At 45.9% G+C, this 15,715-nt stretch overlaps 1 protein-coding gene across 3 annotated transcripts; it reads left to right on the top strand.

The window, feature by feature from the left end:
* Nucleotides 1-405: 405 nt before the first annotated feature.
* On the top strand, nucleotides 406-15,641 carry LOC135366985 (zinc finger CCCH domain-containing protein 13-like). Of its 3 annotated transcripts, none has more exons than XM_064600026.1 (24): nucleotides 406-610; nucleotides 698-814; nucleotides 914-1,059; nucleotides 1,790-1,877; nucleotides 1,938-2,115; nucleotides 2,326-2,525; nucleotides 2,935-3,278; nucleotides 3,777-3,938; nucleotides 4,637-4,733; nucleotides 5,400-5,761; nucleotides 7,332-7,509; nucleotides 8,056-8,162; nucleotides 8,274-9,268; nucleotides 9,967-10,039; nucleotides 10,247-10,349; nucleotides 10,672-10,852; nucleotides 11,458-11,556; nucleotides 11,861-11,952; nucleotides 12,356-12,441; nucleotides 13,005-13,063; nucleotides 13,195-13,293; nucleotides 13,346-13,561; nucleotides 14,411-14,574; nucleotides 15,389-15,641. In XM_064600026.1, exons 2-24 carry the CDS (start codon nucleotides 698-700, stop codon nucleotides 15,491-15,493), a joined length of 4,251 nt encoding a protein of 1,416 aa, XP_064456096.1. In that variant the 5' UTR covers nucleotides 406-610; the 3' UTR covers nucleotides 15,494-15,641. The 3 variants fall into 3 exon arrangements, with proteins under 3 accessions (XP_064456096.1, XP_064456095.1, XP_064456094.1); XM_064600025.1 differs by having other exon boundaries at nucleotides 11,419-11,556; nucleotides 13,355-13,561; XM_064600024.1 differs by having other exon boundaries at nucleotides 11,419-11,556.
* The last annotated feature ends 74 nt before the right edge of the window (nucleotides 15,642-15,715 follow it).

The following is a 15,715-nucleotide window of genomic DNA, read 5'->3' as shown; positions in this document are numbered from 1 at the left end:
ACGATTGAAACCTAATGTCGGCACAGTTCCCCCTGAAGCCGGCCCAGGACACATGCTAACTCCCCTGTCTGTTTGTCTACGTCTGTACGCCGGTCATACAGTTGCTTCGCAGCGCTAACATGAAATTTAAAAGAAAAACATCGACACTTGCTAAGACATAAAAAGAAACTTGTCCGAGCCCTTTAGTTTCAACGGTTAGATGACGATGATGATACCCCTTTGTATCGGGTGGACCATGGGGTAGACAACGCACAGAGCCTCTGACAACGCAGCGTAAATAGCGCGTCCTAGAGGAGTTCGAAAGCCGACAGCACGGATCATGTTCTTTATTGCTGCTATCTTGAAGCCGTTTTGTTCCGCTGGGACTGGCGGAGGCAAGGTGGCGTCGAGCAACAGTGCAGAGTATTGACGCGCATGCGCACTGTTGTGTTTATATGAATGGTTGATTTGTGAATGTGACTGTCGGTCGCTATTGTGCTTTTAATGTGTACTCCCGCTTGTCTTGGGCCGAAACATAATCAACACATCAGAACAGATATATCATAGCTACAGTTCACTCTTGTGAGAAGTGAAGTAGGCGTTATGACTTCAGACGCTGTATCAGACCAAGGTATGCCACTGCAGGATCCGGATCACCAGGCTGGGCTGACTTGCATGTGATGTAGAAAGCACGTTCACACCATTCTATTTCGCACAGATGTCAAGTAAGATTCAAAGAAAAGTAACGGTTGAGAATGTAAAAGACAGCACTGATGCCCCTCGTCGTCCCAGTGTGTTTGAAAGACTTGGTCCCGGCGCAGTAAGCACACAAGAGGTATGCAGCCTGCGGCTCCCATACTTGTCAGCAGAACAAGTACAGTTGAGTATAGCATATGACCGAATCTGTGAAACGTGTATTTGTCTTCGCGTACAGAGACACAGTCGCAGTAGCGATCCAGGAGAAAAGTGCAGGAACTGGATGCGTAGCGGTATCTGCTCCTACGGCTCTAAATGCCGCTACCAACACGAGGCATACCCACCTTCCTCATCCACATCGTCAAAGACGCAGAAGGCAGAAAGGTTCGTTGTTTATATGGCGAACGTACTGCGCCCAAAACTTTTATCGAAACAGCCCACCAAAAGCGCCATCTATTCATTTTTGTCACATATTCTAAAAGACACAAAGGCCGTGCCATAAATCACTCATGATTCATGCTCACCCATATCCACTCATGCTCGTTGAGGATGAGTTTGTTGTAAAAGACATGACCCAGAGTTGGGGGTAAAGATGCAGACGACACATGAAGTGGACGAGACAGACATCCTCGTCCTGTCTGCTTCGTGTGTCATGAGCAAACAGTGAGCTGAGGCGATGATGTATAAAGGGGTTGCAAGTTCCGACCTCTGATGAAGGGGTTGAATTTTTGCAAGTGTTTCTTGTTTTACACTCCAAAGAACACAAAACTGTTGTGTAATGCTATTAACGCAACATAACTTATTAAAGTGTTACACAAGCAAAGAGCTCCAGAATGCACACACGCAATTTTCAGTATAGCTATTACCTCGATTACTGTAAAACTCGCGTGCAGCGATTGCAGTACAGATTTACGTTGAGGGCCATATCGGAACTTTGTATATTTATTTCATAGAATTCAGTGTGAGGCACAGCAACTCCGTTTAGTCTGCTCACAATTACGCTGTCATGCAGTTCATAAGTTGTCTGTCTTCCTATATCTTTTGTCCGTGCCTCACACATATCTGTTAAAATAAATTCTAATTGAAATGAGGTCATCCCGATTCCTTGCTACAGGGAGCCATCACAGAAAGATCTGCGACACAAGGTGCGACACAAGCAACAAGATGTCCGTGAATCACGAAGCAGGTCGCCATCACCAAAGGTAATGTTGAAAGATAGTGGTTTGAGCATTTTAGGTACAGTATGTGCCTCGTGGTTTCAGAAAAGGAAGCTGTCATCAGGTGGTGGGAGCAATAGCCGAACACGTCGGTTAGACAATGAAAGTAAAATTAAGTCAACAGTTGTCGTGACACGCCCTCGCACCCCTTCATCTGAGGAAGAGGAAGTGCGACCTGCAAAGGAAACAAAGCCTCCTAAGAACTGGGAGGGAGCTTCAGACGGTGAGTGCTAGCACGCGATTGATCGCGGGGTACGATTTGCCGAATAGCATTTCAACTTACTGGCTTTTTCTATATTGTGTTTGTCAGTTTTTGTGTTCCAGCCTGCTTGCAGAGTACAACGGAGGCTTTGGTTCTATTGATGGTTGATTGACTGATTAATTGATTGATTTGATGTATTGATCCGAATGTAATGTTCTCCGTAACGTCCAGATTGGCCACTAGACGAAGCTTCATTGGATTACAAGGAAGAATTGTCACTGGAAATGAAGCGACAACAACTGCAGCGAGAATTGGAAATGCTGCAGAAGGAGAATCGCCCAAGTGTTGGGGCTGGTGCTAGCAGTAGTAGTATACCAGCTAGTGGTCACGTAACAATAACAAAGACTGTACGTGCCACACACACGCATCAGGTACGTTTTACTCTTCCGCGCGTGTTACCCCTGCACGCTCAGTGTATATGCTTCTATGTGTACAACTTTTGACGTAGAATTCACGTCCCTACGATCGTTAATGTGGCTGACAGTTAGGAAATTTCATGTAACGCTTCTTAGTTACGGTTTGGTGTAATATTAAATTAATTAAATTAATGTACTTGATTAATGTTTAATTGGATTGATTATTTCATTATTAATTTGTTTATTAACTCAATTAAATTAATATACTTAATTAATGTTTTATTGGATTGATTATTTCATCATTAATTTCTTTATTAACTCGATTAATTAGCTAGCCTGATTAATATAGTGAAATATGAATAATGATAATGATTAATAAATTAAATGAAAGGCCACCAATGTAAATTTTACGGCAATCCTGCAGGCCCCAGCATCCTTCAGCGGGAGCAGTGAATCCTCGAGTGATTCCGACTCCTCTTCGTCGGATTCTTCGAGCTCTAGCTCTGACGATGACAGTGACGACTCGTCAAGCTCTAGCTCTTCTGGAGAGGCGTCCCCAGTGGCTGTGCGGTCGGGATCTAATGCTGCTGCACCCCCGTCGCCTTCCGACCATGGGAGATATCGGCACAGGGGCGGCGGGGATGAGCGCCCCGCCGGCCGTCGAGGAGTGCCCGAACCTCCTCCCCCCGCCGCGTCCTTCTCCAGGGGGAGAGATGCGCCTCGCTCGGGCACATCGCATTCGCGAGCAGAACACAGAGACGTCCCACGGTAACAGCACCGTGTTTGCAGTTGTAGATAGTCGTTATACAGTCTGTAACGCAACCGTCTGCTAAAGGGACGGTCGCAACTGTTTCAATAGATTTCAAAACTATAGTGTCGTTAATCCCTTGCGGACCACTCATCACGGTATCGAAAATCCCACGCGAAATACTGGTGTAGTTTCACTGTTATTCGATGGAATATGTGACAAGAGCAGACGACGGATGTTGAGGGTATGGCGCAATTCCCTCTCTGGCAAAAACAAGAAAACATCATTCTGTAAGCGTCCAATGATGGCACACCTTTGAGAAAAGTTTAATAAATCCAGCGATCCGACAGTCCCTTTAGAGCGACGGCTTTATAGGACTAACCATCACATAGGTCCATCTGTGGCTTTATAAGACATTGATAAGACATAAGAATAAGTACATGTTAATTTTTGCTCTGCATTTGGGATACCTGTAATGGCAAAATTGTTTCGGTCGCATTTTAATTATTTTTTTTCAGTCACGGGAGAGAAAGGCAGGCTGCCGGAAGGGAGGGTGGTGAAGGACGGTCGCCACTGCCAAGACGCAGGCAGGACCCAGAGTACGACAGCTATGCCAGGTCCCGTGGTCCTAGGACTCCCAGTCCTGGAGCAGTGTCAGATGCCAAGAGAAAGCTGTCTGTGTAAGCGAGATCTAGAGTTTTCAGACTCTCGGAAACATGTGCTCAAGTCTGTCCAGTATTGTTATGTGTGCCACAACCTCTTTGTCACTACCTTTAAGGAAAACAAACGAGAAAAAATAAGGAACGAAATAAGGAAAGGAAATTCTCTGGTGACGATCCTATTCTGTGGACAGATAAGAAAATTTATACGATACACATGACATGGAGAAGACGAACTCTGTCGCCTTATTTCTTACTAGTGAGAGGTGACAATGGGACACGCAGGGTCAAAACTAGGGGCAGTATGATTGATTGATTGATTGGTGATGATGATAATATGGATGTTAAACGTTTCCATATTCATTCAGCATTTACATTTACTGCTGGGTAACGTCAATGCTCCTGGTAAGATTGGAAAACAAAATACCTATTTGGAAGGAAGTTTATAGTTAGTACAGGAAAGCTTTTGAGTTACAGCAACGATAACAGGGTTTTCTCCCCCCCCCCCCATTCAACATTTATTGATTGGGTAGGCAACATTCATTGATTTATTTATTGATTGGGTAGGCGGCGTTCGTGTGGTCGTTTTACACAGCATGAAAGCACTCTAAAGGGCCTTGTTTAGATATATTTGCGTTAACATAGAGTAAGTGTGTTCTCCGCTTGGTGAGGCATTGCTGTATGGACACTTCCTGACCTGAAATACAATCTCTCTTCAGCTCAAAGCAACCTGTCCAAGTTGTCCAGCCAAAAGTGAGGAAGAAGAAGAAGTCTTCTAAGAGGCGCCGTGAAAGGGAGCGCCAGCTGAAGGCACAAGTGAGTGCATCTGTCGTACTTAGGAATATAAATTAAAATGGAAATAAATGGAAATAAAATGGACTGCCAGGTACGCAAGATACATGTTACACATGCTGCTTCAATTTGCAGCCCACTAGTGGGCTGGGCGGTACGTTGAACATCCTCTGTTCGCTCGAAACGTACGCTGTTATTTTTCCACACGTGCTTCGTTTTCCCCCCTTCGAGTACGCCAGTCCTCAAGTTTTAGTGTTTAACCCGATTCTTCCCCGAATTTGCAACCTCTGAATTGAAGGTTGCCTCTTTAGGGTGAAACCTGACCTTTACCCAACAACTTGCTCTCACTGAGACGTCTCTAGGAATGCACACTAACTTGTTTGGCAGAAAAGCACAGTTATATCACCATTTGTACCGAACCAGTTCAGTTAGTTTGAGTAACTGAGCCTGATTTCTCCCCGACTTTAGCGTACTGGAAGATTTTCCACCCGAATTTGTATGAATTTAGAGCGCATGTTGTTTTACCCGATTTTTACTCCCCGAATTTAGAAAAAAAATATCTCTAGAAAATTTCAGGATCTAAATATAATGGAGGGACATAGTTTTCCCCCATAATTTTGGATTCGTGTAGTTCGAAGCGTGAGTAATAGGTGCAGTCAAGAAATTGAGGACAGGTTCGATTGATTGCAGCATCGCAGCAGCACGCGAACTACTGGACAGTCTGAGCCTTCGGGTCGTGACAGTGTGTCTCCAGACCTGTTACCCCCAGTCTCCTCCTCGCGGGGCAGTAGACACGGGGCCAGGGATGCTCCGAGGCGCAGCCGAGAACGTGAAGCTGTGGGCCGTAGCCAGGGGGCCGGAGATGCGCCGAGGCACGGTCCTCCAAGAGGTCGCTCCCCCGCTCTGCTACCAGCACACGAGTCTATGACTCCTCCGCATCTACACAGGAGCACGAGCGACAAGTATGGCGCACCTCCCTCAAAGAGACCTCGAAGGGATTCCCCGTCTCTGGTTGATCCACCTCCGCGCGAGCCCAGAAAGAAAGAGTCTGAGTAAGTTCATCTGGGCTAGGTTCCTTAACGGATCTTTCTTCTTAATAAGGGTGTGCGAATCCGAATACAGTCGCCATCCGATTTTTCGGACTTGGCGGGGATCGCGCAAGAGTCCGAATAATCGAGCAGTCCGAAAAAACGAATTTCGCTTCAAAATATACTTTACTAAGCCCTAGTAGGCTGGAAAAATTTGTCGATGCTTTCCTAACGCGCTTCCAGCTCTGCCTGATAACATCAGCTTCTATTTCCCGAAGCGACATTTCGTCACTGTAAGTACGTTGACAGAGGCACCGCCGTCATCAAGTCTGCAAGTCGGCTTCACCTAAAGCATGCGTGCTTTAGGTGAAGCTCGCTTTACAGCGCTGCCGCGCGACTCGCGGGTGGACAGCACGTGCTGGGCCGTTGGCCAAAAACGAAGACGCAAAAGCGCTACGGCAGACCTCTTCTACTCAGAGGAATGGAAAATCAACAATCATCACTGCCTATTTTTTTGCCTCAATACTTTAGTTGGTTGATTTCTTTTTGTCCGAATTTCAGATGATACCAATGTTTTCAGTCACCCCATGAGAGAAATTTGCGGGTTGGGCGGACAGAGTCTGAAATATCGAGCGACGGAGCTGCACGGCGTCCGAAATTTTGGACGTTCTGATACATCACCTCTATGGGACCCGCAACCGTTCCGCGAAAGAGTCCGAATAATCGAGCATGTCTGAAAAATCGGTCGGCAACTGTAGTTGAAGTTGAATTGAATGGGGGGGAAAAAACTGAATCGAATATTTATGCAAATTTTACAATATAAGCCTTTTGCACCAATGCAATTTTTACACCCCATGGCTTTAGTGTAATTTTTCTGACATTAACTGTCGCAAGTGAGACACGCAGTTCTTCTGTGGGAAGCCCCTACTCTTTAATTTTACATGATAGCGTTTCCTGCTTTTCAGGTGAGTCTACGCTTACTGGTGTAATTATCTTGATTTCAAAAACTCGATGTCGGGGCAATGCGTGTTACACAGATGAGGCTGTACTTGCTCCTGAACATCCACAGGTCACTTGTGAAACAAATGAAGTTGCATCCTGCCTCTGCTTGCCATGAACGTATCTCACCTGGGAAAGTTGCGTTGCTGAAATTTTGAACGTAAGGGACGTCTTTAAGACACCCTTTTCGTTCCTGGTCTGTAGGCCAACCTCTGAGACATCAAATCCAAATCCCCCGCCGGCACTGCTAAAGTGCACGGGGGAGGGACGCCACTCCTTCCTCAGGCGAAGTATACACTATTAACTTATGCTGACGTTATCTTAAGCTAAGCAACAATGGTCCTGCAGCTCTGGCAATTTCGTAAAGCTGGCTTCACCTCGTGCGGAGAAGCATCAGGTGAAGCCCACTTTATGGGTGGCGTCATTCATATTCGAGGAAGACTCGAATATTCAGAAAACCGAATATTCGGCAAAATATATTTGAGTGATGGATATTTGATTTGAACTCGAGAACTTGAACGTTCACAGACCCCTAGTTCTTAATGACGCGTTAATCTTTTTACTTAATGCTGTAATCTTTAAACTTAATGCTTAGACGGCATGGAAGAGAAGAGCATGGTTCACATCCCAAAGGAAGCTACGAGCCTCGATACTCCGGAGAGTCGGAAGGTCGGGGACACCAAGGTAGCCGCAAGAGGGACGATGGCTATGCCGAGCCCCCACCTCCACCCCATCGGCACCGTCATGAAACGGTGGAGGATGATACTCTTGAGGTACGCATGTCTCGCTTTGGAGGTCTGGTTGGGGCACGCAGCTGCATTTTTATTATTACGTCGCAGAATTAACGAGAATCGGAGCTTCAGCTGTTCAGAAAGTTTAGCACTCTCTAGAGCGCGGTATACTAGTATGCTTCAATAAAGTGCAAAATATGCGGAGGAACAATGTACCGTATCTACTCTCATGGTTAAGATGGTCGCGTAATTACCGCACCTGAAACTTGTGCGCCAAAATGTTGGTACTTTTTTTTTTTTTTTTCCCACATGTTTTACATTCTGAGCAGGGGCATAGCTTAGGGGAATGCTCATGGGGCCTCAGCCTTTCCTCGGGTGTAGTTGACCATGTATGCATAGCGCCGTTTCATCAAAGTTGAACCTGGGAGATTTCCTGAAGTGCTCAATAGTGCTCAAGACCACCACTGTCTAGAGACCACATAATGAGCAACGTGTTAATGCGCGTCATGCACATTGACAGTCCCCTGCTTTCTCAACGTCATGATCATCGCAGATTTTTTTTTTATCAGTCTCAATTGTGTTTTTCAGCCTGGTGAAGTTATGCCGGAACAAGGCGACCGGTACGGCGGAGACCGGGGATGCCACGAGGGCGGCCGGAGCCGCGACAGCAGGCGATCGGATTACCATCATTCTAGGTACGGCTCGCTATCTTCTTTAGGTCATCTAGTTTGCTCAATATCTATCTGGTTGCGTCGGATGTAATTGCAGTATTTTCTGCTCTAAAAGTTACAATACTTCTTCGACAGGTCGACATCACCTTCTATGGGCAGCATCTCTCGTAGCAGAATCGACGTGGACATGCACCGCATGTCTGAGTATCCCCACTCCCCACAGGGAGGGCGCTCGCGGGGACCGGACCTCTCCAAGGGCAAGGGCGACCAGAGGAGCTCCGACATGCGCCGTGACCCTTACCCCCACCCTCCACCCGACGGGCGCGGCGATTCCTACAGACGCGTGGACAGCCGTTCGGACCCTCACAAGGGAGACCCCCGTCCCGACGGACGTCCCGATTACCACGAACGCGGCGGTTCGCGTTCGGACTATCATGGACGCATGGATCCGAAGTCGGACTACCACAGGGGCGACCCATACGGAAAGGGCGGAGACGGCCGCCCGGAGAGGGAGCCTCGAGGCGACCCCTACAGCAGGGGCGACATGAGAGGCGACTCCTACAGGTCGTCCGATTATCGCCACGACAGGGGTGATCACCGGATGGACATGCGGTGTAAAGAGCCACCCAGGATGGAACGTGACCTGCCCTACGAGCCGCGGCAGGAAGGATACGGCCGTGGTGATGACTACTACGGTCGTCCACCAGATCCCAAAATGGACCGAGGTCGTGACTACTACGGGGACGGCTACGGCGGCCATCGTTCCGAGCCCAGGGATCGTGGGTCCAGGGACGGTAGGCGACCGGAGCACTTGAGTCGCTCTGAGCCACATCCCAAAGGGGGCATGCGGATGGAGAGGGATAGGAGAGGAGGGGACACGCGCGGAGGAGAGAGGTCACGTGGGGAGTCTGACAGCAGAGCAGACGGCAGACCAGACAGTAGGCCATCGGCGTATGGCTCAAAGTCTGATCACATGGACTCCAGGGGCAGGGGAGATTCAAGAGGGGAAGATGTAAGGGACCCGTACGAACGTGGGGACGGCTACAGAGGGGACAGGCCAGAGCCGCATCGTGTTTCCGACCTGCGGGGCGATTCTGGAAGACGGGATCATAAGCGACCCTCACGGTTGGGTGAGTGAACTGTTCACTGAGCTGCATGCTTTATTGGTGCATTGTCTCATAAGGATCATTAGAGCCTGAAGTTTTAGGGTTTAACCCGATTCTTCCCCGAATTTACACCCCGAATCGAAGGTTGCCTCTTTAGGGTGAAACCTGATTTGAAACCCGGTGAATTGCCCTCACTGAGACGTCTGTGGGAGCGCACACTAGCTTGTTTAGCAGGAAATGTAGTTACATCACCGTTTGTACCAAACCAGTACTGTCAGTTTGAGTAACTGAGCCCGATTTCTCCCCGAATATAGCATACTGGAAGTTTTTCCACCCGAATTCAAATGAATTTTGAGCACATGTTTATGTATTTACCTGATTTTTACTCCCCGAATTTAGAAGAAAAAAATTTCCTGAGAACTTCAGGCTCTAATGATTATAAGCTTATCTAGGCACGATGACTTTCTGCTCGACAAACTCGTAGCACTCGTACAAGCAAACTCGAGCAAACTCGTAAAGAACTCGTAAAGTACAGTAAGCTGGTACTCGCGACCCGACACACAAGTTTGTATGAATCTGGGCATTATGGTGTCTTCGTGGACGCACTACACTTTTTTTTCTTCCCCAAAGGATAATTCAGGAAAAGCAGCACGTGTGATTTTAAATGCCTCAGGAATTTTTGTAGATGTTGTGTCACGATGTTGCATGCTTGTGCCGTGCAGATCCAGCGTCTGAAGAGTCCAGTTCGAGCCGTTACGGTCGTCGTGATGAAGATGGCAGGGAGAGGGAATCCAGGTATGTGCATGGACCTGTGGTTACCTTTCTAAAGTTTGGATTCGAGCGCTACGCAGAGGCTTATACAAAACATTTTGACTGCTTGGTCACTGCCAATGTTTTCTCAACTAGGTTTTCTAAGTGTCACATGCTGGCAGTAGTAGCTGACTTGACAACATAAGACGCACCCGAGTGCGTGTGTCAAAGGTAGCGCCGCTTGTATTACAGGGTGGTAAACAGAGATAGCCGTGGAGGAGTCTGCTCCCGCTCCTCATCTCCTGCACGAAGCTACGAACGAAAAAGAACTGCACATAAGGACAGGATTGTCAGGGTGAGACTGAGGATCATAAAAATGCACAACACCTCGTATTGCATGGCAGGTGTGAATTATTGTGTGACAAAAGAAGTTGCATCTGATGAGGCCACGAATTACGTTTGCCGCAAAACGGTGAGATAGAACAAACAATTTAGCGAGGCTCTCTCCGGTGGAGAGGTCCGCGAGGTTTTGCACACGCAGTTTACTATGGTGAGTTAATTAAATCGATTAATTTTATGAAAAAAATTTCGCTCAAAATTTGTTAGGGGTCCACATTTTAAACGATCGGAAAGATGCAAGTTCTGCGTCAAAATATTTAAACTTCAAAAATTCGTAGGAGAACACCAAAAGGGAGGATGACGTGAGTGCCCGTGAAGTGGACGTGAAGGATGATAGATCATCCAATGGAAGTCGTGGCTCATCACCAGGGAGGCCCCAGGAGAAGACAGCCGCTCGTTCAAGCAGGGAGGCAGTTTCTGAGAGAAGGGAGCAATCCCCTGACACAAGCATTCCTGAAGGTGATAGTCGTATAGCTATATGTATATACAAGTGAACATAACACTATTAATGCAGTAAGAGAGCTCAAAAGATACTTATGAAAAATGGCTTCTACCAACTGAAGCTTTATACAACTTTTGCCAAATTTTATGAAGCAGAGAAGGTACCAAGATATGGAGCTTTGTAGAAATCTGACCCCAAAGTAACAAAAAAAAAAGATTTAAAGGATTTCCTTGAAAATCATTTTCTACATTTCTGACTGAAAATAATTAGGTCCAGCATTTTTTTTTTCAGCAAAAACCTACATAATGTGATTATAGCAAAATAGGATTTGAAGTGGTTTGTTTATCCCTGATATCCGAGAGTGCCAGTTTCACAAGCCTGTGTCGCAGCAGCATTCTTGTACAAATACCTATGGTATGACTATCACTACTACATTGACTATGCTAGTCAAACCAAATTTAGGGACGTTTAGAGCGTTTTCAAAATATATGCTGGAAGATTTGGAAAGAACAGTGTCATGTGCTCTTTCTGGTGTGCCTTTTCAATATGACAGCTGAGACAGCTTTTCTTACCACCACCACAGTGGTAGCCCCTAAAGTAGACGCAGCATCTCCACTTACAGAAGACAGCGAGGAAGAATCCCCTGCCAAGGGAGAAGTTTCTGACAGTAGCAAGCACATGGTGTTGGTAGAGGAATGCAAGTCAGATGACGAAAATGACAGTGAGTCCTTACTTTCATGCTGTATTTGTCTGCACATATTGCAAAGCAGAATTTTTGCATTCCCATGGGACAAAGTTTACAGCAGCCTGTGCTGCAAGATGCACCAACACATGAAAAATGTACACTATAGCATGCTTTAATGATTGAAGAAATAAAAATGTCACACATGAGCATAGCGTTGCAATACATTAACCGTGTGTCTTTGCTTGCCTTGCCTTGTTCAGTTCTTACCCCATTCGAATTGTAACACTACTGTTTATGAATGACATTAGTGGACACTAAGGTCCTGTCTGTACATATGCAGATGTCCAGGAGCAGAAGGCAGCAGCATCAGAAACATTCAGTGACTGGAGTGACGACGAAGATGATATACTGACCAGAGATGACCCTACTTTGGTGAGATTCTTGACAGCCTGTGCTATGAACCACTCTGGAACTTTACTCATTAGCAATTGTTTAGTGAACAGACTTGTTTTATTTGCAAGGTAACTACATTAAATGTATACATACCTTGATTGCACCAAAATTTGCTTGACATCACAATGTCAAATAAGATTTTGAAATCATAAACAAATGTTTATTCAGACTGTACATTCAACTGAAAAGAACTCAAACAATTTATTGGCATACTCCAGTTGATGAAACTGGTTATGGCAAGAAAATCCCTTTAGCGTGGTGTTAGCATTTAGAACAAATAGGGCTATTTATCTTATCTATATATATATCTATATCCTCTTCATGGAATCGGCTGTTGTGAGCATTTATGCGTTCATGTGGTTCTGTCTCATGCTCTTTCTAGGAGTTTGTAACAAAGGAACCATCATCTGACAGTCACAATGACCAGGTCAGCCAAGACAAATTAGAAGAGGCAGCTGAGGCAAACCTGTACGTATTCTCACCTTTCTACGTTTCTTAAATTGGCACACATACATAAACGCGATACACGTGATCAAAAGAACAATGGGACAGGACACCAAGAGACATTGCATAGAACTAACTACTTTTATTGTTTCATCCTATTGTTTTGTTATTGCTCTTGTACTCAGTCCTTGCTTTCATTGAGATATGGATTCATACAAGGCATGCAGTGTCATTTGTGTTTGTGTGTACAACACATGCACTTCTTTTCATACTAAAAGCAGGACTTCTGATGTTGTGCAAGGGTTTGTCATTGGCTGAAAAAGGAAATCGGACCAGTCATGAAATGAAAAAAGTGTCAGGAGCCAAGCTTTTTTCTGTGCAGCATCCAGAGCATTATCTTAAAGTGAAAGGAAGGCATAGATCTCCAATCGATAAGAGCTTGGTGCTTTGGCCCATACACACACAGGTTGACAACACCTTGTGCATTATTTGTGCCTTTGGAGACAGGCTTTGTACTGGGTTCACTTACAGAATTAACAAGTTATTTACTAACATAGTTCAAGTATGGACGTTTCTTAATCCTCTAGAATCGAGGTGGATGCGGTTCCCATTAGCCCTGCAGACTCTCACCACTCTGGGGAAGGAGGTACGAATAGTGATTTACACTTCACAAGCTAAGAAACGAGGGATTTAGTTCATGTCTATACTAATGTTAATTAATCAAGTTAATTAAATTAAGATTAAATTAATTAAGTTAATTTTATAATGTTACAAAAGGCCTGGGTACTGCCGAAGAGTTTGATCCCATCAGTGATGACGAACTGGAGGCACTGATAGATGAGTCCAAGGACAAAGCACTAGACGAGGAAAAAACAAGTAAGATCCCCGAGAATTAGGGAGCATATACTACGAAGTGTAATGTCTGCAGCCATTTCAGATGTGCTGGACATTGACTGGTCCAGCCTCGTGAAGGATGCGCGTCCCAAAGACGAGTCCGCGACCAAACGGAGCTCGGCTCGGGAACGGTACTCGGCGGCCCGTGTGTTTGCCCGCATCGGCATATCGAAGGACCTGGCAGGAGAAGAGTTGACACAGCAAGTGGTCGAGTTCTGTCGCAAGGAATTGGGGGGTGATTCATCATCAGGTGAGCTACTGCACGTGTGTTACAGAGAGCTTTGTTATGAATCCTTTCGTGTACGTGCGTTATTTAGGATGTTACTGGCATCATCAGCATTCGAAACTCGACAGTGATTTTTTAGTTTATGCGCCCCCTGCGTTTTAAAATTTAAGGTAGCTATACTTCGAGACAAGTCAGCCCCCACAGGTGAAACTCCACCCACAAACCTAAAGGTTTCTGTGATTGGCTTTGGCGGGAGCATGATGCCTTCAAGTCCCAACGTAGCGCCCACTGATCATGTTGCGAAAACACCCGTCACACGACCTACCTAAAGCACATTTGCACGCTTTTGAAGCAAACATGTGATATATTTGCTACGTTAACAAAACATGTCAGTCGACTTCCCTGTCCGTGTGGAGTCTCCCGTATTCTCTCAATGTGCGTATTCTGCCCACTCTCAATGTGTGGACCACATTTCCGAGGTGTACCTCTAGGACTGTAGCTCTTATATTCTCTCGGAGCATAGTAAAAAAACAGAAGCAAAAGAGGCACCAAGGGTCTCAATAAAAGCACGGTCCCCTGGTGAGAAGCTGTGTGCAGTTCTGTACAGTTCACTACTAGGTGCAAGGAGGTGCAAGAGGGCACAGATGATGCTTGGCCTATGCTTTGGAGCGTTAAATTCTAGCAGATGATGCGCAACTTAAGAGTGCCACTTGTAAGAGTGCCCTGTTCTAGCTCATCCAACTGCAAGTCTCCAACTTCAAAGCAGACGACATAAAGCGAATATTCTGCAAAATTTCAGTGGTGAAGTGATGATACTGATGCAGCGTTAAGTGGACAATGCTAAATATGGACGTGCACCTTGTATTTGCGTAGATAACGCAGAGCCAGAGTTCCAGCTGGAGGATCTTACCGCGGGCTTCCACGTAGCGGCTGTTGCAGCACGGAAGCAGCAAACCCAAGCACTGCAGTGCTGTGGTCATTACTCCCGCGCATTATCTGCACGTCGTGACCTAATGTTACGGCGAGCGCTGTGCAAGGTGAGCATTGTCATGTAGCTTGTGTTGCAGTTTCACGACTATACTTCCATCAGTAACCCTAAACTACCATGCCGAACAATGATTAGCGAAATGTCCATCTATGATGGCAGCCCTATCATCTTTCCTCGCTTTCAAAGTTTGTGTACCGCAAATGCCTTCTACTCTGCTCACAGTCGACTCCCGATACACCTCCTTGAAGGGCAATGTCAATGTCAATGGAAGGTGTCCGCAGTGTTAATTAGACTGTACCGCTGATCTACGGATGATGAGTACATGGTTCCCACTGGTCCTTGAAACCTTTGATTACCCTGGAATTTGAAAATGCCATTTTCAAGGTCTGGAAAACTCTGGAATTTTCCCGCAGTCCCGAAGAACTCTCGATTTTGAATCTTTTTCTTATTCTCGTGGAGGTCCAGGAGCAAATTCCACGTTTCCGGAGTAACGTGGCTCATAATCACAGGCGTTAGCACTCATTGCAATACGAATCCGCAGCAGAAACTAGAAGTGCATAATATGCACAGCACTCTGCATTGTATGTATTCATCAAACTTCCTTTCCATCCTATGAGCTTTAATGTTCAGAAGTCGTCAGGCACATTTGTGAATTAATCCGTGTGTTTGCTTGTGTGATAACGCCTGCTTATAAATATTTTAGTGAAATGTTGATGCCCGTAGTCATAAGCTGTGTTTTACATCCCAGGCAAAAAGGCAGATGAGCCTTAAAAGGTCCTTGAAAGACCCTTCAATATTTGTTCAAAAATTCTGTGGGAACGATGGAGTGTATCAGGGATGTATCCTCTTTCTCCCGCACTTAGGTGTACGAACCCAGTACCACGACGGCAGCCACAGCCGTGGACCCGGAGCTCTACAAGCGTAGCTTGCAACTTTTCCAGTCACGTGTGACCATGGAGGTGTCTTAGAGAATGCTGAACAGCCTGGTTACAGAGACGATGAAGCTGCGTAGTTGCACGTGTCTGGAGTCATCGTGTAATTTTACGCTCATCTTGAATTGCTGTCATACACTTTGTTTTTTTGATTCTATAAAATGTAAGGGATGTGATACATGAAGCCAGTTATTTACTCTATGTGCTGTTCTAAATAATATCGTAGGAAGGATGTCGTATTGCACGATATTTTGCCAG

The sequence above is a fragment of the Ornithodoros turicata genome, chromosome 8 (genome assembly GCF_037126465.1).
Source record: "Ornithodoros turicata isolate Travis chromosome 8, ASM3712646v1, whole genome shotgun sequence".
Classification (NCBI taxonomy): domain Eukaryota; kingdom Metazoa; phylum Arthropoda; class Arachnida; order Ixodida; family Argasidae; genus Ornithodoros; species Ornithodoros turicata.
Note: the sequence above shows the minus strand (reverse complement) of the source record. Positions and strands in the feature narration are given on the sequence as shown.